The sequence below is a fragment of the Polyodon spathula genome, chromosome 11 (assembly GCF_017654505.1).
Source record: "Polyodon spathula isolate WHYD16114869_AA chromosome 11, ASM1765450v1, whole genome shotgun sequence".
In the NCBI taxonomy this organism is placed as follows: Eukaryota; Metazoa; Chordata; class Actinopteri; order Acipenseriformes; family Polyodontidae; genus Polyodon; species Polyodon spathula.
In genome coordinates this window covers 39,456,604-39,481,647 of record NC_054544.1, presented here as the reverse complement: position 1 = coordinate 39,481,647, position 25,044 = coordinate 39,456,604, and the positions used below count along the sequence as shown (strand labels likewise).

The window sequence follows — 25,044 nt, the reverse complement described above, 5'->3', positions numbered from 1 at the left end:
CTCACGCCTGAGGGTCTGTGGCCTGACGATAGCCTCAAACTTCTTAAACAAGCGTAGGCTCCCTAGGCATACCTCCCAGCCAATCAGGACCTCTCGATCAACTCACCCTTCCTGTTTACTAAGCAGCAGCCCGATGAACCAGCAACAGGGTCCTCCCTGTCTTTTTTTTTTTATTGAGTAAATGAAGAATTCTTTTGATCAGATACAGCGGCTGTCAAAAGTATTCACCCCCCTTGGACTTTTCCACATTTTATTATGTTACAACATGGAATCAGAATGGATTTTATTAGGAGTTTTTGTCACTGATCAACACAAAAAAGTCCATAATGTCAAAATGAAAAATAAAATCTACAAAATGTTCTAAATTAATTACAAATATAAAACAGAAAATAATTGATTGCATAAGTAGTCACCCCCTTTGCTATGACACACCTAAATAAGCTCTTGTGCAACCAACTGTCTTTAGAAGTCACATAATTAGTTGAATGGAGTCCACCTGTGTGCAATTAAGATGTTTCACATGATTTCAGGTTAAATATACCTGTCTCTGGGAGGTCCACAGTTGGTTAGTACATTTCCTAACAAAAACTACATCATGAAGACGAAGGAACATTCAAAGCAAATCCGGAATAAGGGTCTTCAAAAGCACCAATCAGGGGTAGGATATAAGAACATTTCCAAGGCACTGAATATCCCCCGGAGCACAGTAAAGTCCATTATTAAGAAATGGAGAGAATATGGCACAACTATGAATCTGTCTAGAACAGGCCATCCTCAAAAAGTGAGTATCTTGATGAGAAGGGCACTAGTCAGGAAGGCCACCAAGAGGCCTATGGCAACTCTAAAAGAGTTACAGTCTTCCACGGCTGAGCTGAGAGACACTGTGCATACGGGAACAATAGCCCGGGTGCTTCACAAAACTGGCCATTATGGGAGAGTGGCAAAAAAAAAGCCATTGTTGAATAGAACTCGCATCAGATCTCGGCTAGAGTTTACCAGAAGGCATGTGGGACACTCTGAGACCAAGTGGAAGAAGATTGTATGGTCTGATGAACCAATATAGAGCTTTTTGGCCTCAATGCTAAGTGCTATGTTTGGTGCAAGCCTAACACCGCACATCATCCTGAGAACACCATCCCTACCGTGAAGCGTGGTGGTGGCAGCATCATGCTATGGGGATGCTTCTCTGTGTCAGGGCCTGGAAAGTTCATGAAGATAGAGGGCAAGATGGATGCAGCAAAGTACAGAGAAATCCTGGAAGAAATCCTGCTGAAGCCTGCAAGAGGCCTGGGACCACAAGCAAGACATTGACCCCAAACATACAGCCAAAGCCACACTGGAGTGGCTTAAAAACAAAAAGGTCAATGTCCTGGAGTGGCCCAGTCAAAGCCCGGACCTCAATCCAATTGAGAATATGTGGAAAGAGTTGAAAATTGCTGTTCACCAAAGGTCCCCATCCAACTTGACGGAGCTTGAGCAATTTTGCGAAAAAGAATGGGCAAAAGTCTTATCCAAATAGACTCATGGCTGTAATTGCTGCCAAAGGTGCCTCTACCAAATATTGACTCAAGGGGGTGAATACAATTATTTTTAGTATTATTTTCTATTTGTATTTGTAATTAATTTAGAACAATTTATAGATTTTATTTTTCACTTTGACATTATGGGCATTTTTTTTTTTTTTTTTTTGTGTGTTGATCAGTGCCAAAAACTCCTAATTAAATCCATTTTGATTCCATGTTGTAACACAATAAAATGTGGAAAACTCCAAGGGGGTGAATACTTTTAAGAGCCACTGTATAAGCTTTAAGTCACACAATCTCTAAATGCTGTTAATAATTTACAGTATAATTTAGTTTACTGCAGCCTTAATTGCTACCAGTAGTCTCTAGTTTAGCATAGCTGCCTCTATGCAATATATAACCATCCACAATATAGCATAATGGTCATATTTGTAATACTTTTCAAAACAATGCAGCCAGTTCTACTTTTAACAAGATGTCAAATTACCTACAAATGAATTTTTATATATTGGGGGATTTATCATTTCAAACCAATCCGGATATTTGTGCTACTTTGCAGAAGTAGCCCTGTAGGACAATATTCACAGCTTGCAAGGTCTGAAGGAAACAACCATTAAGTAAATCCAAGCAAGCATTAAAAGTTAAAACTCTTAAAGAAATGGGAACGTTCTAGAAAGCACCTCCTGTCACAGGGAGTTAATGCTCTAGCAGCACTAGTAAAGACTAGTGCCTGTAACTCAACTTTAATCCTGTTTATGTCAGTTCTGGGTTTTCAGTACATTTTGCCCTACTGTTTTCTCTCTAGGTTTTCAGATGCCTGCCTTCCGATGCAGTGCGAAACACTGTTGAGCTCAGCGAGTTCATAGCTAAGCTTGGCCTGGATACAGAGGACCCTGCCAAAGCCCTGGAAGAGCTGAAGAAGATCCGGGGCTTCCTGGTGCAGTTCCCCTTGTACTTCCTGTGTGAGGAGAACCTACTTCCTTCTGTTGGGACAAAAGAACATATGGTTCCCACGGAGACCTGGACATGAGGAAACACTCCCTTTCCCCATCACAATCTAGGCTTAATCAAGCCGACTGAAAATGATTAATACTGTATACAAAAAACTACACAGCAGACGTGGAAAAAAAATGGAAGACTGGTAGTTCTAAAACATAATGAACGGAAATAAGGAAATTCAACAATGGAGGAATCACACAGATAGAGAAGATGGTCTGAAATGTTCGTTTTTTAGAATTTTTTTAATAGTTTTTTTGTTTTTTTAATTGTCAAAATAACAGTTAATTTTCATTAACAGCATCACATACAAGACTTAAAAGACACTTTTTTTGCATGTAAAACAACCACAAAAGCACATTTAACAGGTGGGATCTGATTACGGGGCTCTGCTAGAATCGTACAATGTTTTTATATTTCTTGATCACCTGAAGGCCCAGAATGTAATATTTCAGTGGATGTTCGAGACTGGCACTTTAATGTGGGCATATGTGAGTGGGGCCTTCTGAAAAAAAAATTACTCAAATCATATCCTTCATAGACTTATGTTATGCCTGTAACTAAATATCAAATATAGCACCCTGGGTTCCTGGGTACTTACATTCCTCTAGTAACCCTAAAGATGCTTTTCTTTATGGGGCTGCTTCTCAAAGCTTTCTTTTTTTTTTTTTTTCGGTTGTTAACAAACAATAGCTAACCACCCCCATAGAAATTATATATGGTGCCCAAATATGAAGTCCAAAATCCACAAACTGCATTAGAAAATCCCGTGGAAGAACTTTGACCAGCATTTGTGACTTTTTTTTTTTTTTTTTCTGCGAGCCCCAAACGGTGGCCACACTGGCACACTATTTGAATAATTACTTTAAACTAGTAAGAATTGCTTTGATGTTTTATCATTTGTTTTTAAATTTCAGTTACCCTTAAATTAATATTATTGTTAATATTATATATATTACCAATGAATTGTGGTTTTGCACATGTACAATGAAATGAAAAGTAATTTGTAATTGTGTTAAATGTCAATGCCGCCATTAATTTTATAATTGTAAGAAATATTTCAAAAAGTAAATACTATCAGGTAAAGTAGTTTATTATTCTTTAATGTAACAATCATTTCTGTTATGAAAAAGTCAAGAAGTTTTAGTAAATGTCTCATTGTTGTAGTATTTCATTTTAACAGAAACTTATAATAACTTGATTTAAAAAAGCCATATTACTCCAGCTTATTTTAAACTCAGTGCTGTAACTGGTTTTAATATTGTATTTTGTTTTGTTTATGAAGCTCTAATTTTTTATCGAATGTTTTGAAGTCCCAAAATGAAAATTTTAATAACCAGTGGAATTGCTGACTTGTCAACATTTTTCAAGCAGTATGCCATTTTTTAATCCGACAGTCTTGATTAAGCATTAGCCTTGCAAGATAAACACTCTTTGGAAACATGATTGCTTTGTCGCTGGTGCAAGAAGTTTAATGTCATCTTTTGTGACACAGCTTAAATTGAATTTCAGCAAGAGCTGACATTTTCTATTAAGGAAGGTCAGTTGTGTTTGAAGGGCTGGTCATCGTTTATGCTCAGTGAAGTTTCTAATGCATTGTGAATGTTCTTTTGGGGGGAGAAGACTTGCTGTACTAGTTAATGCACTGCATTCAAATCCAGCAAGGTCAGGGAGGTGTAGCAGCCTACTGTCCACATCTGGTTAAGAACACTGCAGATGTGGATGTGTTAAATATTCTTCACATGTTCCTACTATGAAGGGCTCATTTTTCATTTTACCAATGTAATTTCTTAAAATAAGTTAAATAGCTCTTGTTAATTGTGTTGTTGTAACAGAATGCTGTTAAAATCAATACATTGCGTTATTTTATTTTGTGCTACACACATTCATATTCTCAGAGGGAGTTTAGTGGAAGGTTTTGAGCTACTAGTGTGCATTAAGTCCCTCTCAGCACACAGTTCACACAGCACACAGTTCAACACCATCTGTGAAAGGAAGGGATGCTTAGTGGTGCCTGCGAGCTCTGTGCATTACAGTTTTCAGTGGCATTGTCCATCACATTCATGATAACTAAATTCACAGGCACCAAATTTATAGATATATTAAAAAAAAAAAATTGGCAACGAAATTAAAAAAAAATAATAATAATCCCTATCGCTTATGTATATAATGAATTACATTTTAAGAAAGATTAAATTGAATGTTTTGGGTTTTTTTATATATATATATACATTTAAAATGGTTATACACTTTGTTTTATTCACTGAAAAGTTCAAATAAGTAATACCAATTTACAAAACAAATTGTGACAAAAAATAAATGTTGTCCTTATCACAGTTTTTTGGCACTTTCTTATAGCTGCAATATAGACAGTGGTGTCGTAATTCAAATGTAATTGCCTTTCCTGAAACTCACCAGTATTTCCCAGACACCAGGTATTCATAGAAACTCAGACGACTGTCCTTATCATGGTCAACTTCTGCTAGGAATTGCTACTCAAAAGCACAAATGAATTTAAATTATAGGTCATAAATTTGATTTGACAAGTAAGTTAGTTATCCAAACACCTCAAAACAAAATTTATTAAAACTACTCAACGGTACTGATTAAAATATGATGAACAAAAAAATGGCTGGAGAATATTTACTAGGGTTTCAGTTGAATTGTACATTTAATTAAATATCAAAAGACTAATTCCATAGAAATGTTTTTGAATTATTATGATTATGATTAATATTATTTTATTTACCTTTCTGAGATTGAAGGCTATCTCCCTACTTTCAACCACATCTGCCAAGGCAGCAACCATCCAGAACACAGGGATTAACGAGATTAACAAGCAAAATTATAGGTAATGATAATCACCTTATAAAAACACACAATTGTACAGGTTATACGCACAATTATAGGCTATATTCAATCGTAAACAGCGAATTTAAACTTGTTTGTGGTCCTTTTTCATTTTGAACTTTCCCCTAAGATTTTTAGGATGTTTACTATCTATGTTTATCAGAGGCTGAATCCTTTTGTACAGACAGGGAGCTGATTGAAGCTGACAAAGAGTTGTGTCTTTACCTCTGAAATGTCTAGATAACCATCATGATTCCTGTCGTATTTGTCAAACAGATTGTTTTGAAGCATTATCTACAAACAAAAGGAAATTAACTGCTTAGAAAAATAATTACCCAGCACCTGCAGTGTGAGAATGCATTCTAATATACAGCAGAACCTGATACTACTGTCAAATTGCATACATCTCTTTGTATCAGATGGTTTGTCAGATCGCTTCTCAGTGGAAACGACAGCACATTACGATTAACTACTTGGGTTCTGATTTTAGCTTTTAACAATGTGTTGCAATGGAGGTACAGTGTTGCACTGTGATTCCAATCTGTGTTCCTATTTAATTTGAATAGTTCTCAGCTAGCCTCAACACATACAAACCTTAGAGAAACCAGAAAGAGCTAAACAATTCACTTTGAGCGTCTGAGAATTTCTAACAGTCCTAACACAGAAAAGGGGAATAAATAAAATAAAATTCCTATTTAACAGTACTGTGTCTGTGTGTGTGTCAGAGTAAAGCTAATCATGGGCAAACACCCTGAACACAGCTTGTATACTGCAACTAGCAGTTCCAGAATTAAATTGTTGTAAACAGACATAACAAGATGATGCAATGTTCAATACTCATTGAATCATTTCTTAAAATATATTTCTAAGTTTTTGTTGATTGAGCCAATGTATTATTAGCCTACTGAAAACACGCAGTTATCCTGACACATGTCAACAGTCAATGCTAATGATACATGCTGTAGACAAATGCCTTTCTCTCTCCAGGGATTAACAGTTAGCATTAGGTCCACTGCTGTCGAATGGTTTATTATTTGTAGTCAACAACATTAAGGCATCTAGAACATTTTTATTAGAAACCAATTTAAATGCAAATTTCGCAGAGCTCTTCATTGTGTAATACCCTCACTCTGTCCAACAATCCATGTGCAGTGCCATCGGATAGGAAACGGATGCCATTAATGCTGTCCTTTTGAACAGCATTTACAAAACAGTCCTTGGAAAGACTGACAGTATCCTATTGCAAAGTGACTGATCTAAGTTTTGTAATTGAACTCAGAAATAGAATGTGTGGTGACTCAATAATAATAATGTCAAATGGATGCGCGGTTCAGAAAAGTAACAGTAATGAAGATGTCTGGCTTGGGAGCTAGGAGCTGGACAATTGATTAGCCTTTCATCTGTACAAGCTCTAAGTGAAATGGATTTGGTGGTAGACTTTCATGAAACCAGTGTAAAACTCGATCAAATCTTGTTCCAATATCAAAGTGGGCCTGCCAGGTTCGTGAGTTTGTGTCCCTGCAGTTTCATTGAGATGTACAAACTGCCTGTCAACAAGGTTTCTGATGAAGTTGATTACATGTAACACTTTACAAGAATATAGTAAACAGACACCAAGGAATTATATTTTATATAGTGACATGGATTTCCTCGAAAAAGGAGAGAGATTTTCTGATACAATTTGGGCAATCTGGCAAAATATGATCAATAGTATAAGCACTGGTTTGAATTACTGTATAACCATTGCAACTCGTCAGTAACCCACCAATCTGTTTACAGAATAAACAAACTTTTCATTTTCCCAAACTAGCTCCCTTTGTTAAACCAGATTAAATATGTTATGACTCAAGTAATTAGACGTTAATATTGAATACACTTGAAAGACATTCATTAACAAAACAAGCACATTAATCTACAAATAGATACCCTTGGGGAAATATACAGTTCAATGCTAACACAGCAAAACTCACAAACATTATGTGAGACCTAAACAGGCAGCTAGAAAGAAAAGCTGTGTAGTCATTGTATATCAAATTGCAAATAGCTTAATACGTTGTATTTTTCTAACTGTCTTACATGAGAAGAGAAAACTTAGGTGAACATAGTGACATTATGTCCATAGTCTGTATCCAAAGGCTATTGGCAAAATTAAAGGGGACATTTTAATGTGGGTTAATGCCCTGGTTTTATACCTGATGGGTTTGAATCCAATCCAGCTTCAGGCTATAATAGAAAGGTATCACTACAATTAGTGAAATTACCACAAAGTTAGCCTTCAAACAGACAATTGGATGACCGAACAGCTCCCTCACTCCTTGAGAAGGTAGTCTATAGCTTGTTTGAGTCATGCTCATGTTGCTATCATTTTTCTGTGAGCACCAACATCAAAACCTATCTGTGCTGTCAATGCTGCAACAGCTGCTTCCGTACTGCAGTGGGCAGACTCTTTCCACAGCTGCATGGCCAAGCAAGCCCAACAGACGTCAAGCTCTGCTGTGCGGCTCTAAGACCTGCCAGCAGGTGGTACTGTTGGGCTTGTGACCTATGTAATACAACTATCTGATTTATACACAGTTGTGGGGCCTGTGTCTTAGTTTACAGTGAAGTGTTTGCACTCTTAATATAACAGAAGATGATATAACTGCTTAACATGTCTTTCAGGTATGAATTGTGTACTTATACAATGAACTTTACCTAGCATGAAAAGTAATACCATTAGCAGCTCATTTACAGTAATGACAGTGTGGCAGAGCAAAGCTCTGCCCTTTTTAAATTTCCCCTATCTGCCTGGGTTTATTATGTTCAGGTGGCTGGGGTTGATTAGTTGATTAGGTTAATTAACAATCAATCAGCGCCCACCCACCTGACATAAAAGGAGGCCTCTGCTTCTCATTTGGGAGGAGGGAGCTGAGGAAGCAGCTTGGTGTTTGTGGTTTTTGTGATTTGTGAATCATGAATCCAGTGAAGGCATTGCCCAGCCTGGAAATTGTTATTTTGTAAGTTTTGTTTTTTTGTATTGCTTTATTTGTGTTTAAATCCCTTTATTTTGCCCTTGTGCACTTTTTTTTGTGTTTATTTATAATAAAATCATTATTTTTTTTGAACTGCAGTCTGTCTCTGGACCTCTATCCACTCGCCAGCCTGCCACATATGGTGTCAGTAATGGGATAGCGCCACCTAAGGGCTCAGAGCAGTATATATATATATATATATATATATATATATATATATATATATATATATATATATATATATATATATATATATATTTTTTTTTTTTTAATTTTTGGGATAATTTTTTGTTAAAAAAACATGGGAAAGAAGAGCAGACAGCAGCAAAGGCAGGACAAGCAGCAGCTGAAGAAATGTAAGCTGCTGCAGCCACCGCTGGAGGACCCGGCCAGTCTCTTCCCCTGGTGTTTCTGGTGCGGGAAGGAGGACCATCGTTGGCGGTGTGGCCGGTGTGAGGAGGACGGCCACAACTGGGCAGGATGCCCCTACAACCAGGCCCAGGAAGAGGTGCAGTGTTCACCCCGGGCATCAGGGGCCACCCCACTACCTCCAGCACCACCACCTTCACCACCGTCACAGGAGATCTGGGACTGGTTGATGCACCCTGAGGCAGATCTCGTCCTTGATCTCCCCATAGTTATCAACACGCTGTGGCGTCGAGATGGGGAGAGGTGGGAACAGTGGAAGGAACAACACCACCCGGCGTCCTTCCCAGAGGTTGCCCTCATGTTGGTTAATTACCTGGCGGTAGATATGGGAGATGCCCCGGTCACTCCAATAAAGAGGGGTGAGCCGCCTTCGCGAGAGCCAGAGAGGGGTGAGCCGCCCTCGCGAGAGCCAGAGAGGGGTGAGCCGCCCTCGCGAGAGCCAGAGAGGGGTGAGCCACCTTCGCGAGAGCCAGAGAGAGGTGAACCACCTTCGCGAGAGCCAGAGAGGGGTGAGGAGCTGCCGTCGCTCCCAGAGCCAGAGAGGGGTGAGGAGCTACCGTCGCTCCCAGAGCCAGAGAGGGGTGAGGAGCTGCCGTCGCTCCCAGAGCCAGAGAGGGGTGAGGAGCTGTCGCCGCTCCCAGAGCCAGAGAGGGAGGAGGAGCTGCCGCCGCTCCCAGAGCCCAAGAGGGAGGAGCCGCCGCTTTCAGAGCCCAGAGGAGAGGAGCTATGGCCCAAGGATGCCTGCCTTGCACTGCCCAGGGATGCCATGCCCACTCCACTCATGGATGATTCATTTGGATCGCTTGGGGTTGCCTGCTGCTCCGCATCGCTTGGGACTGCTGGTGTCTCCTTTTTGTTTTCTAGGGTTGCCAAGGGTCTGCCGCCGTTGCCGCCTCCGCCACTAGAGGGAGCCGGGCCACCGTCGCCGTACTACCTTGGATTCAACCAGGAGGCTTGGGGGCTCCGACATCAACCCCGCCCACCACCACCACCTTAACAGCCCACCCAAGGGACATAATTGAACTCTTGGGGGGGAGGGGGGTGGGGGGAAGGGGGGAGTTGGCCGATTGCGGCCGGTGTACGTTGTACATGGGGGGAGGTGTCTGGCAGAGCAAAGCTCTGCCCTTTTTAAATTGGCAGGGATGGGGTTAATTTCCCCTACCTGTCTGGGTTTATTATGTTCAGGTGGCTGGGGTTGATTATTTGATTAGGTTAATTAACAATCAATCAGCGCCCAGCCACCTGACATAAAAGGAGGCCTCTGCTGAGGAAGCAGCTTGGTGTTTGTGGTTTTTGTGATTTGTGAATCGTGAATCCAGTGAAGGCATTGCCCAGCCTGGAAATTGTTATTTTGTAAGTTTTGTTTTTTTGTATTGCTTTATTTGTGTTTAAATCCCTTTATTTTGCCCTTGTGCACTTTATTTTTGTGTTTATTTATAATAAAATTTTTTTTTTTTTTTTAACTGCATTCTGTCTCTGGGCCTCTATCCACTCGCCAGCCTGCCACAGATAGTCACATGGATTTGGTACAAATGGGTCTTATAAGGTCAGGCAGAGCACCGCTGGGGACAATTTCATTTGGGTGAAATATCCAAAGAGGGCTTACAAACCAGTGTAGTGCCATGTTGTACATTGAAAATACATGTTAGCCATAACATTTATTTATTTAGATGGATGTGCATTGAGACCTACTTTGTACATGTAAGATTTATGGATTTATTTTTGCCCAATTAGGTAGTCACTGAAAACCTTAAATATACAGCTGAATTTATGAATTATCAGAATATAAATTTACCGGTTGCTTGTTCATCTGTTCTGTTTTCTTCTTGGCTTGAAGTGGCGGAACGTACTCTCCTGCAGTTTCTTCTTATTTTCTGAAGACAGCACTTTTTTCTCATTTGCCGGTGGACATGCTAAAGAAGGATGGTCCTCTCTAGAGCTGTCTGACACCATAGCAGGGAGGCTCGTTCTTCTTTGGGTCTGTTTCACCTTTGCCCTAGTCTTGTTCTTTTTGATCTTCCCTTTGCAGGATTTATTTGGTTGCTCGGGAGACTTTTCATCCAAAAGGTTTCTGAAACAACAATTCACTGAGCCTGTTAAAGAGTCAGTCTACAATTCTTGTCCACTAATGTGTGGGTTGTCACCTTGTTGTTGGTGGCAGAGGAAAGAGAGGAGGGATTTAGCTGCTCTGAAGGGCAGGCACCATGGAGTCCTCGTAATCCTCGGATAGTTTCATGGCATCTTCCAGGGTGTGGGGGTTGTGGTACCATATCCAGGCTTGGGTATCAGTGCCGACCACATGGCAGAATTGCTCCACAACCACTGCTTCCCCCATTTGCAGGTTGGTTTGATTCTCGGGAGTTAGCCAGTGTACCATGTGGTCAAGCAACCACTCCGAAAACAACCTGGGGTGTGTCTCCTGGGATTTTTGGCACTCCCCGAACCATACTTGGTGAGTCTCTGCCGTGATGTTGAGGCAATGGACAATGGCCAGCTTGACCAGGTCATAACTGGTGGCATTGAGGGTGCTCATAGCCTGGTAGGCTGCCTGAGCCTCCCTGATTAGGCAGGGTCCCAGCTGGTTTGTCCGGAACTCCCGTGGCCATGACGCGGTGGTGGCCATCAACTTTAACGTGACCAGGTACACCTCTGTGTCATCCTCCACCGACATTTTCATCGCCCGAGCCTTCGGTGCCAACATTGCTGGTGTTCCAGTAGCAGCTGGTGCTGTGGAAAACGCCAACCCTACCTGTTCAGTGAGCGCAGTGAAGCGTTCCTCCCTCTTTCTCTCCTCTGTCTCCTGTCTGCTATCCAGCACCTCCAGTAGCTCTGCCAGTGCATTGTGGTCCATAATCCCACCTCTATCATCACTTGTGGCAAAGTGCTTGATTGTGTTCAGGTGCAGAGGTGAATAAAACAGACAGAGATTGTAATCAGGTATAGAAAAGGGTATCTTTATCGTTATAATCCAAGTCTGGTGACCAAAACAATGATCCCCAGAAATACTCAGCAATGTGTAATGCACAGGGTTAATAACGGGTTGCAGTTCCAAACAATAAACACAAGTATCTCTCCCACAATATACAAACACGGTCACCAGTCCTGGATATGTGCTGTAGTGCTTGTGGTGGGTTATACAGTTTAATGCGTGACTATAGTGTATTGCTGTTCCGGGTTTTATGCTGGACCTTAGCGACAGCTCCAGAACGTGTTAGTCGTCTATGAAAACACAAGCAACAATTATAGACAAGACAAACAAACACTCATGATATTTCACAATTACTACACTGGTCTTTCCAGGTTATATTTCGTAATCAAAGCAAAGGAACAGATTACGATTCTCCATCCCCCTTATATGCTGTCACGCATGACCCCTTGGTAAACGAGCACAGCTGCCTTTACAATCTGCAGCTGCTACATTGTTTCCCTTCTGGGTCAATACCTTCTTGCAACAGAGTCTCTCCTTCTTCCTGAATGAGCGACTTCCCGACCCGGGGAAAGAACTGCCAGGACAGCCCGTCCAAAGAACTCTGTCCTCGCTGCTTAGCGCCCTCACAGGGAGGGAGATTTACAACCAAGATTCATTGTATTTTTGTCACACCGACCTGTAAAGAGAATGGAAATTTACAACAGCTATGATTCTTGTCATTTGTTTGTTAGTTACTTGGATACTTTAATTAGCATGTTTTAACCAGGTATACTTAAGCCATATGGTGCAAATATTTTTTTTTATATAAAACTCATTCAAACTTGACACTGTTCAGTTGGAATTCCCAGGAAACATGTGTCACCTTATATCAGAGGTGAGGGGAGAATGTTTATAAGTGGAATCCATGAACAATATGGCCGGTATCCCTTTTATTATACGGTTTACTGTTTGTAGGTTTTACAAGTTTTTTCTAAGTTTATCTTAATGTTAGTGTGCATTGATGATGCTGGTGTACGACAGATCTGTTTTTGTACAGACTCGGGTCCAGTGAATAAGGACAATTGTTACTTGGGTATTGTTTGTGCCTTGGGACACTGTTGTATTAAATCACAGGTAAAACCACAGTATAAAATTTCAGCTAATCCCAGTGCACTAAAAACATACTGATTCATAACCTAAAAAGTGACATGATAACCAAGGTCTATGCAAGCAATAAGTTATAAACACTGCTAAAGATGAAAATATATTGGGTAGTATTTCTTTTGTATTTTGGATCCAAAAGCTGTAATGACCTGCTTACAGCAAGGAATAAAGAATCCCAGAAACAAACATTGTTTAATATTTTTTAAGCCATTTAATTGTATAAATGTACATGTTGTGTTTTAGATGTGTACAAATGTTTGTAACCCACCTTTGTCCCTTCGGCGTGGCTTTGTAATTTACATAGTGAAACATCTCTATGTTTTTTGTCTTGGTTAACCAATAACTAACACAGAAGCACAATACGCTTGTGGTAGAGTTGTGCGACACAGCCTGGTATTAGTCCATACTGTGATTTTGTGGTCTAAAGGTAAGTCAGTAGCACGGTTTACAAGATTTACATTCAACAAGCACTGCTGAAGAAATGTTATATCTTGAATTACTCAGACAACTGTGAACCTAAAGAGAAAAACAGACCAAAACTAGATACACACACACGTTCCTGATAACAGGCTTGATGTGTGCAATCCTGGGAAAACAGTGTCAATATCCTGCAGAAAAAAACCACATTATTACTATTATACTACTAACATTTGACAGATGCCTTGGTATCAGATGACCTTTATCAGATGGAAATCCTATCACCTTCAAATTAGCAATACTGTTTAATCATTCTTATTTAACTATAAATTTAAAAAAATATATGTGACATGGGGCACTGTGTAAGATTGAAGCTGATTTTCACCCACCCAAACTGGCTGGTAAGCCCACATGTGGAATGAATATCAGCCCCCTATACGATATTCTATATAGCACATACTATTAAAGAGTATGTTTAAACAGATTTCTTTACCTTGTGTTGAATGCATCACAGTGTTCCTGTAGACACTTTGAAACCCAGCAAGTACCAAGCCCAATGTTCTGTCTGCTGAGGCCTGGGAAACAGTGTTCAGATACCCACAGTATCTATGATAGTTTTCTGGTGTGATACTGTAGTCACAGTTCTCATTCGCTGCCATTGCACTTTAAATAGAAAAACCTAAAATTACCCCAATCCATCGATTTGCATTGAAACTCACTTTAACATGTTTTCTTTTTTGTGTAATTGGACAATCTGATTATGGGATTGCTAGCCTGGTGCTGGGGAAGTGATGATCCAGAATGTGTTTTTTGCTGTTGATTGTTCTTTTGGAATTCCTAATTTTGAGACAAAATATGTTACTAAAAAGTGTTTAGAATACATTTGTAAGCAACCAAGATGACCTCCAGCAAGATGGCAAGATGAAATTAAGAAACACGACTGGAGCAACATGGAGCAGCAGACAAGCTTTTGTGGTAGACTCTTGAGGAGGCCTTCATCCAGCAGTGGATTGAAAAAGGCTTAAGATGATGATGAGATATATATATATATATATTATCCATACATAGATAATCATGTGCTATACAATTTGGATAATTTTAAAGTAATTTTTACATCCATCTTTTATTGTGCCATATTTATCACATCCTATAATGTTAAACAATATGCTGAACAATTAGCAGATGGCATGTAGATATTCAATATTTCATTTTTGTCTGGAATTTTTTTTACCTCTAAACATCAGTGCTTCTGCAAAAAGATTGCTGGCCATCTGCTGAGCTAAAGAAAGTGACCTCACTTTAAATTCAAATTCCCAGAGCTATGAGAAGCTAATGAAAATCCCAACTGAATTTTAGCACCCAGCAATCAATATGCTGTTTGATTGAAATTAGTCACTGTCTTCTGGGGTTGGTGTCATGTCTAACTGTAATGTCAGAAAAACAGTCTTGTCCTAGTTTAAAGTGATGCACTGCACAATGATTAACTGCTGCTCATTTTTCACTGTCACTCTTTACTGGAAGTAGTTTTGTTGTTGCAGACTCAACTGTCTGTGTTGGTCTGTATTTACGCAGGCAATGCTCCTGACTGACCTTGCGATTTCTTAATTTTTCTCCTTCACTACTTGTTGGGCGCTGTTCAGCATTCCCTGCATTACAATCCTATCCTTATATTCAACTTTCATCTTCATCGGGTCCATTTTTTCTTCCCAGATTTTTTCAGTGTTATCAGGATAGGAACACGTTCAATATGTCTATAACTATACTACACTGTCAGAAATAGCACACATACTCTTGTATTCTCTAAGCACACTCTTAAACTCAGAGGAGAATGTGACCTAGAAATGTCTTTCAATCAGTCAGGAACAACGTATCCAGGTGACTTTTAATAATCAAGAAGCTCACACAGACTGGAATCAGAGGAGTATCAGTACTCTTTCAATTTATTAAATGCTTAAAAATGGATTGAGTAGTTTCAGACTACTTTGAATCGCAGCTGACAGGCAATCTGGGAGGTCCAGTGCCTTAACAGGTATAATAGCATTAGTACTTCAATACAGTAATACAAATGCTTATCATATGCTTAGGCTATAAAATACGCAAAAGCTAATATTTTACGGTTTTTCGATTATGTGGGTGGTAGAACATCATATATATATATATATATATATATATATATATATATACGATATATATATATATTTCTATTATATATATATATATATATATATATATATTATAATATGTTAAATATATAACGATCAATATAGATATGTTATACATTAAATTCAATCTATAGCAACGAGTCAATATAAGAGAGATACTAAATTCATTCCAGTATATGGAAGTGTAGGATACATTGAAAAATAAAAACTGTCTCCAAAAGGCAGAGATTGACTTCGACCAAACAGCAATCAGTTTTTCAGAGATCCTCAGAGCATGGATCACATCAGCTTGTAGTTAACAAGTTGAGCGATATTGAAGGGGGTCTTGCTCTGGGCTTATATAGGATTTTCCTTCCATTGAATACATCAGGAGTCCCAAGTAAATCTAATCATCATTTGGCCTTGACATTTCTTATCTTTAAGTTAATTATACATTCTAGAAGGATCTGGTCAACTTCTTTTTCAAAACTGATTGGATATAACTTCTTGCCAAAAAATATTAGAACATGATTTCATCGCTCGCTTTTTCCAACTCTTCCTTTTTCTAAAAGTTTACAGAATCCTAGTATATGTGTATATATGAGAGATGTTTTTAATATGTAACACCAGATCTGTTGGATTATGTATTAAACAAAATGATATGTCCCTTAGCCGCACATTGTCAATGGGCCAGTTTAACTTCATATACAAATGTGTGTTAGCAAAGTATAGGACAAAGACTGCTTTTGAATACGCACACACTTGTCAGGTCAATTGTTTTCATTTAAATGTTAAACTATAATGAACATGTTAAGTATTATAACCTTATTTAACTGTGCATTCTCGGAATATGCCTGACCTCTGTTTCAAAAAGTTGCCTGCTCCAGCAGGATTCAGACACCCAGTTTTCTTTCCAGGACTATTGTTTTGATTAATATGAAACACCATTGTAAGCACTTCTCCAAATTCACTACATTAAGTTAGTTTTCTTCCAAACAATGTTGCTACTTATTTGATTAGAACTGATACTGGACACAACTTCCCTAATTCGTGGAATGCTCTGTACAACTGCTAGGTTTTCTATCATAAAAAGACCTTGGATTCAAAACTGCAGACTACAAGTAAATCTCACTTTGACTGCCAAAAAGAACTTTCCATGTCTAGCACCGCACTGCTTGCAAGCAAATAAGGGCAAGGCTATTTTGCTGTAGGTTTTTTGTGTACTAAAATTATTGAATACAGTTTATACTTTATTTGTCTAATATTCCAACCTAACAGTTCCTGTTTTTTATTGCAGTAAAGGCTTTATAAAAACTAAACATGTATATTCTTTAGTTTAATGGATATTGTACTGTCTAAAAGATTTTTTGTTTAGTTGGAGAAAGAAACTGAACTGACTCTTAAATTAATTAAATTAAATGCTCGCTGCTTTTACAGTCTATTTGTATTACAATAGAGCCTTAAACAAGCAAAAACACTTGTTAGTTTAAATTCTTATTAGATCAAAATACTTAAATATTATGTCTCTTGAGAGTTTTGACACTATTAGGGATGTGCCAGAACCGTCTGTGACAACACACCATGTACTGCACTGTATATGTACACTTCCTGTCCTTGTATTACCTGATTGCATTTGGCATCACCCTGGTATGGTTAATGTACTCCTGGTGTACTATGGGTAATCTTGATTACTCTGGATAGCCAAACAACTGCTGTAGTTTACTCAACCATAATGTACCCATCTTGCTAGAATTGTACACAAATGGTTTGAGGATCATGACAGAGACTTGGGGCATCTTCCTTGGCCAAGACATTTGCTTGAAACATGGCTAAGCCAATGAGACTTTAACATTGTTTAACTTTGTTTGGTTATCTATTCAAATATCTCTCCCAAGGTGAATCACAATTATAATGTGTGTAGAAGTATCAGCACATGAATGGAGCATCATAATAAATGTAAAAAATAAAGCAAATAAAGTTCCTCGGGTTCCTAATCTATTTACAATAGCCTTACCCATCAACAGTATTTGAACATAAAATGCTTCACATTGAATTTACTATCATATTGAATTATCAATCCTTGTTTATGATTTCAGCCTGTGTTATGTTATAATTCATTGAGAACTTGTCTGACCTACCATGCATTTTAGACATGCAGAGATTAGGCTGAGGGTGGCTCTTTTTTGCATTCTAAAAAAAGAAGAAAAAAATTGAATCACCTGCAGTTCTTACAGCATAGTTATTTGCTGCAGTGTGTTCATGAATTGTTCTTACCGCAAGATTACTGCAAACTTCAGCTTTACATTTGTTAAGTTTAATAAGCACATCTTGAAGGATGGGATCACCCAGTGTCTGAAACGTCTAAAATATTAAACATGGTCATTATAAATTAAGCCTGTACTAACAGTAAATTGAGTATCTTCCATAAAATTGACTAGTTATATTAAATAACTTCTTTACAAAGTAGCAAACATTATTAGAAGCATAGACTATTGCCTTGGTTGTGTGTATTAAACAAACAAGAATGCCAGTATATGTGGCTTTGTGAAGGGTCACCGATTCCAGAGAATCATTTATTAAACTTGTACCAGGAATACAAAAAAATCAAAAAGGAAATTGGACTATTGCCATCTGATTCCTCAGAAACAATTTAATCGCCTGGCTTTCTCAAGAACTGTGCTTTTATTTTCTGTTTTCAAATATGTTAGTAGCTGGCACTCGTTGAATGGTTTTGTCTAGGAAAGTTGTGGTTTAAGGAATTACAATGTTTCTCTTTGGTCAGTTCTTGGTAAACAGATACAAAGGAAATAGGTCCACCATTTAATTATTCAAAAACTGCAGGCTTGTATACAGGCCTAGGTAAGATAACTCAAAACTGCAGACCACTTTAGTAGGATAAGAAACATAACTCCACTTAAAACTACAGAATACATAATTTATGTTAATGCCTATTTTTATGTCACTTTCAGAATAACACACTTTTTAAATAGTTATCCTTCAGGCAGCATTCTATAAAGTGATATAATGGCTGGTTTCACAGACCCTGTATCGCATTAATCTGGGTTGAATGTAATCTTAGGTAAAGTAATCCCAGATTAGTGCTAATCAGGATCTATGAAACCAGCTGAAAGTGTACATCCATAATAAAACATAAAGTTAAAAAAATGTGCATAATTATATATATTACCAGTCTCCAGGTTTTGCACAAGAGAAAGAGCTTCTAGTGCCTCCAGAGATGTATTCAGGTGAGACAAGACAGAAGGTCTAGATTCCATAATGAATTTTAGCTACAGGATTTAAACAATATATAAATGTCAGAAATAATGTTTTGAAGCAAGAGAAAAGCCAATGACAAATTTTGCCAGGGAGGAGCAGTTAAACACATTTTCCGAGAAGTTTCAAGCTTGATAGTGTTAAAATGTGTGTATTCCTCAATGAAAAGTGTCCTGCACTTGTTTCAAAATAACACCCTGTGGGAAAGTGGCTGCTGATTGTAAACAGGTGCCGAGGTGATGCAGTGCAGGAATAATCACAGACAGACAATTTGTAATCCGGTTTGGAAAAAGACATTTATTTGTAATCCTGGTCTGGTGACCAAACAATAAGCTCAGGCTATACACACTAATGTGTAAAGCACGGAGATAGAAAATACAGATATACTTCCTGTATGTTGGACAAATAGGGACATGGAATACGTGTCCTTTCGGTCCACTGTTACAAACCATTCGCCCGGCCGGACAGACTGGCGAGTTTGGCGAAGTATGGTATGGTAGGTGTTATTGATATGCTGGGGCGCTAAAGCACAGAGACATGAAGCATCAAAACACAAAGGTAGTAATAGGAAAAAGATATAGGCTTACACACACAGCAGTTCTGCTAAGGGAGAAACAGTCATACAAAAATGACTACAAAAGATTTAGAAGTGAGTAGTTTCTCGAGATTTATGATTATACTGTAATCGTAAATCTCGAAAAACTACTCACTTCTAAATCTTTTGTAGTCATTTTTGTATTACTTTAGTATAAATACATGTTCATTTGGATTCATATGTTGTTTTTTTCTGACTTTATGTGAACAAAAAGACACACATTTGCCTGTTTTCCCATTGGAAATAGTGATATTTTGAAATATCACTGTCCTGGTCACAAAAGCAAAGTTTGTGGGGAATAATAACCATTTTCTATACTTTTGAGGCATAAGCAATTAGGAAATAACACTTACTACCCAGGAACAAATATATAATATATATATATATATATATATATATATATATATATATATATATATATATATATATATATATATATATATATATTTCTACACACGGTGTAATCAAGCAAGCTGAGAATTGAACATTTTTGACTTGTTGTGCAAATAAAGTTGTGTGTGTTGACCAGGCCCTGTATCCCCGGTGACTGGTGAATGATATAAGAAGTTTAATACAATGCAGCGTACATTGGAATAGCTTTCATGGAGTCAGTGAATAATTTTCCAGCCCAGCAAGCTGTTTAATGATGACTAATGTATGTTGGCCTGAATAATAAACTTAAAAAAGCTTGCTCAGAACTCATTACAATCTGGTACTGTACAGTATATACCAAAATCAATGTCAGCTCATTTCTGAATTCAAATGCCATGTGCATTTGTCATCTAAGATAAAATAACACATTTTTTTATGGTTTTGGTAATTGCAAAATGTGTGTTGTTATACTGAGGAGAAATCTGAGTAAATTGTTGAGAAGTTTGCAAAGTAAAAAAAACAAAAACAAAACCAATCAAACAAACATTGCGGCTTACTTTAAAATTTGATTTTTTTAAATTTTGTGTGTGCAAAACACCAAGGGCCAAATATTCAAACACCTTGCCTGTGTCGCAAGGGGAGTTGCAGAGATTTTTTTTCACAAGTCCTTTTTGCAAAAAAATTGCGCTTCTGAGTGAGATTCAAAATAGATGCTGCTTTGGAAAAAATAGGTTTAAGCATTGTTCTCTCGAAAGTGCTTTTCCATCACATTGGGAGAGTTGTTATGAATAATCCCACAAGTTCACCACCACAAGCTAAATTCAAAAGTTAATTTGATTGTAAATCTCTCTATTGCATGGAAATAACTTAAGACTGGTTCCACTCCTCTTAATTATTTCGCAGGAAGTATTTCAGGACAATCTCTGTTTCTAGTTAAAGAGTGAACATGGCTTTCAGCCAGCTTGACTTGTCTACTGAAGAAGTCCTTAGTCGATTTATACTTTTATTTAAACATAATAACATTTTGGTTTATTGCCAACTTTAATTTATTTGTATGAGATGAACATGGTTTCATTGTAGTGCCATATTCAAGCAATGGTTAAACATGGAATATAAGGGACAAATTAGGGTTGACCATTTAATGAAAATTATTTTGAAAAAACATACATCTATTGTGTTAAAAATGTAGTCATGGCAATACATATAGATGTTTATAACACAGATAGCAAAAATACACACAAAAAAATCTACCAACAAAACTCTGAACACCTGACTCCAATGAATGCAATGTTTCAGCTCTTTGTATTAATTAGCACTTACTAAATACATTTATTTCAATAACACGTCTCTTTACAGGAATAACAAATCCATCAGCTGTATAATACTGAATTGGTAATATTCCAAATAGCAAGCCAGATGGACAAGTTTCTCAAGCACAGCGCATTCCTGTAAAGAGATGTGTATGTACTTTGTGTTCTTACATTTTAATTAAAGTAAGACCTGTTATTAAAGGCACACTGTCACCAGTAAATTGTTCAAAATTAATTTTTGCAATACAGGTGATTGGGCACGGCACCTTTCTGCATCCTTGGAAACTGTTTTCCTACCTCTGTGTCTCCTAGAAGTCAAGTGATTATTATATGTTTCCATAGTATTTATTTAATAACTATGTTTCATGCTGTGGTTTGCCAGTATAATTATATTGTCATGTAATGGAAGAAGGATTCTCATGGATCCTACTGCCTGTTTCAATTGGCTCAGTTACCTCCCGCTTGGCTTCGCTTTTTAACTCCTCTGATCTCTACCTCTTTAATTACCAAAGCCTTGGCTCAGCGTCCAATGGTGTTTGAAATGTACTCCTCACATGTGCAACCCCAGAAAAATAACACAAACCAAAGGGATTCATTTACTAAGCTCCCACCCCATTAAAATATCTTGTATATTTTTAAAGAGGAGATGATTTTCTCTTCACTAATACCAAGATATTTAGAGAGAAAGTAGTCTAAGTGGAGTTATCTGGCAACAAACTCCCCAGTCCCAGTTGTACTGCTTTCCTAGAAAAAGGACAACATTTTGGGGCACCATTCTGTTTGTGAGATGGTTTCCTCTTTAAAATATTTAGCATATATTTTAAAGAGGAGACAAGGGATTTAGAAAGTAAGGGGTCTGAGTGAGGAGAAATAGGCAATACAATGCCCATCCCTAGTCTTGCTGGATATCATTTGTTGTTTCTGAACTTTTGAACACAGCGCTATCTAGTGGATCAATGGACTTTGGATCAAGTTTCATTTTATTTTTCTGGCAATACACTGATGTGCACTCAGTGGCACTGGTGATTATTTTTAAGACACTTCAACTAATCTAGAACCGCACAGAATATTTGCAAACATCATACAAATATCAATACACAGTAAATGTGTTTCCAGCAATACACCAAGTATTTACTCTGTTAGCTATTATGAGGAAATGGATAAATATCTATTCTCTGCATGATAGAAATCTATAACTTCCGTTTCATTCTAGTTTACCTCCTGAGGGCCTGCTAGTAAGAGCATGTGGAAAAGACATATTGCTCAAGTCATTAGTAATGCAAATGTTTCTATTCTGAGGATCTGCAATGTCTTTCCACTGCTGTTGTAAAACTGTTTCGAGGAGCTAATAATTAGCCCTTAGTGGAAAAAATACCTTTATATTATATGAAGAAAACCTAGAATTAATTTCAAAATTATATGGAAAATAGTACACAATGTAATGGGGAAAAGTCATAAATCCAGGATTAATCCTGCAGTAATTATTTTGAATTTTCAGTGAGTCTTTTAAACTGTAGGCTGTGGCAAAGTTATAATTCATTGGTGAACAAAAAAGCAAAACTACATTTTCACATACAGTACAGTATATCTACAAGTACTGTAATAGCAGAGACTAGAGGCTCTGATGGCAATTGCCTTACTGATGACTTTTTAAAATGTTGTTCTATATAGCATATTATAAAAAGATTTATCGTAGTGAAAATGTCATCAGTCCTTGCTTTGCTCATCATATATTGCATTGATGTTCTGGTGAATTATAATGCCACCAGAACATTAATGCAAATACAAATCTTTTTCAGATCAGCTCTTATTTTATATATTGTAACACGTAATTTGATTAATTGCCAGTTAGATTTTTTAACTGATTTTTAAAATAAGAAGAATTTGCTATTATTACATTGCAAAATAGGAAACAGAGTCCTTTCCATTTTATAAAATAAGCAAAGTCATATATTGCACGCAGTGAACACTGGTACTGATATATCAATCAATCAATCTTTATTTTATATAGCGGCTATCATAGTGGACCACCATCACAAAGTGCTTTACAAGATGCATTAACAACAAGAAATTCCATAATACAGAGAAATGTATAATACATGATATACAGTTATATTTATATAAAAAAAATGCATGCTATATTAAATACAGTGGAAAGTACATAACATATGATAGTAACATAATACATGAAATAGTAGCAGCAACACAGCAGCTAATAGCAGATATCAGGCTTAAAGCGCATAGAAAGCAAAAGAGAACAGGTAGGTCTTGAGACTTGATTTAAAGCGAGCGATGATAGGAGCATCAAACACCAAAGCTGGGAGAGAGTTCCAAAGAGTCGGAACGTTGTCCAAGTGTGGTGCACTTTTGCTTGGAGATAGCAAGCAGGCCAGAGTCGGAGGGCCTCAGCTTGTGGGCAGAGACATAGCGGGTCAGCAGGTTGAGGAGGTACTCTGGACTTGTGTGATGAAGGGCATTGTAGGTGAGCAGGAGAGTTTTGAAAATAATCCTGAACTTTACAGGTGGCCAGTGCACCTGGGGGGGGGGGGGGGGGGGGGGGGGGGGGGGGGGGGGGGGGTGGGGGCAGTTAAGTTGGATCATGTTTGTTATATCTGGTAAGGATTCTGGCAGCAGCATTTTGAACTAGCTGCAGTTGGTTTCTGGTGCGTGCCGGGAGACCTCCATATAGAGAGTTGTAGAAGTCAAGTTGAGAGGAGACAAATGACGGACTTTGGAGATGTTTTGGAGATGGTAGATGGAAGATTTGACCACGGAGGAGATGTGGGCATCAAAGGAGAGGTTACTGTCAAGAAGTACACCCAGGCTTCGTACTGTGGGGGAAAGCAGATATATTTAGTTCTTAAGTTAGATCCTACTGGAAGGAGTTCAGATTTGTAAGTGTTCAGTTGAAGAAAATTGGCAGACATTCAGGACTCGATGTCTTGAATGCAAGCCAAGAGCTGGACCATGGCAGAGGGGCTACCGGGTCGAGTTTTAAGTAGAGCTGGGTATCGTCGGCATAGGACTGAAACATGAGGCTGTGATGGTGGACAAGTTGACCTAAAGGAAGCATGTAGATATTGAAAAGAATGGGCCCAAAAACAGATCCTTAAGGGACACCACAAGTAACTGGGTTTGCATCAACACTGCATCCAGCATAGAAAACAGACTGCATGTATCCAAATAGGTAAGAGGACATCCAGGAGAGACAGGTTCCAGAGATTCCAGCATTCTTCTGAAGGCAGTCAAGAAGAATGCCATGATCTATGGCATCAAAAGCAACTGAGGACATGGAGGACAAGCACAGAGGGAGCACCAGCAACAGCATCAGTATTGTGCAGGAGATAATTCACAATCCGGAGCAGAGCAGTTTCAATACTGTGATGCGGCCGGAAACTAGACTGTAGAGAATCAAGCAGATTGTTGTCCGTGAGGTGTTTCTTCAGCTGAATGGCTACAGCCCTTTCGAGAGTTTTTGAGAGAAAAGGAAAATTGGAGATTGGACGGAAGTTGGATAAGTCAGCCGGGTCAAGGAAGGGTTTTTTGTGTGCCAGCGTAACTCTGGCAAGCTTGAGGGCAGCAGGAACTGAGCCAGAGTCCAGAGACAGGCTGAGAGTGTGCATAATGAAGGGATCAAGATCAGAAGCACTGGGACAGACAAGGTTAGTCGGCCAGGGGTCCAGGGGGCATGTGGAAATAGTTGATTTCTACAGCAAGCCGGAAATATCAGCAATGGAGAGAGGGGAGAAGGAGGAGGGGGGAGGGGGGGCAACTGAAGGAGCATTAAGGTGGTCAAGTAGTAAACTGGGTTTGTGGTGGGCAAGCATAGAATAGATGTTGCTGATTTTGTTCCGAAAGAAAGAGGAGAAATCATGACTGGTAAGAGAGGAGAATGGATGGGAGTTGGATCTGTCAGTGGCTGGATGTAGGACGGTCAATGGTCTGAAGAGAACATTGGGTTTACCATGTGCCATAGTTATGATTTCAGAGAAGTATTTCACCCTGGCCACTGCAAGCGCACACCTGTAGCTGCAGTGGCCCTCACCACTATGGTA

At 38.5% G+C, this 25,044-nt stretch overlaps 1 protein-coding gene across 6 annotated transcripts in view; it reads left to right on the top strand.

The window, feature by feature from the left end:
* Positions 1–4,622, top strand: part of LOC121322911 (phospholipase D1-like) — a 75,759-nt gene extending 71,137 nt beyond the window's left edge. For all 6 annotated transcript variants that reach the window (XM_041263503.1, XM_041263502.1, XM_041263506.1 and 3 more), the window contains one exon: positions 2,329–4,622. In XM_041263503.1, coding sequence (XP_041119437.1) covers positions 2,329–2,553 — 225 coding nt within the window. In that variant the 3' untranslated portion in view covers positions 2,554–4,622. The remainder of the gene's footprint in view (positions 1–2,328) is intronic.
* The last annotated feature ends 20,422 nt before the right edge of the window (positions 4,623–25,044 follow it).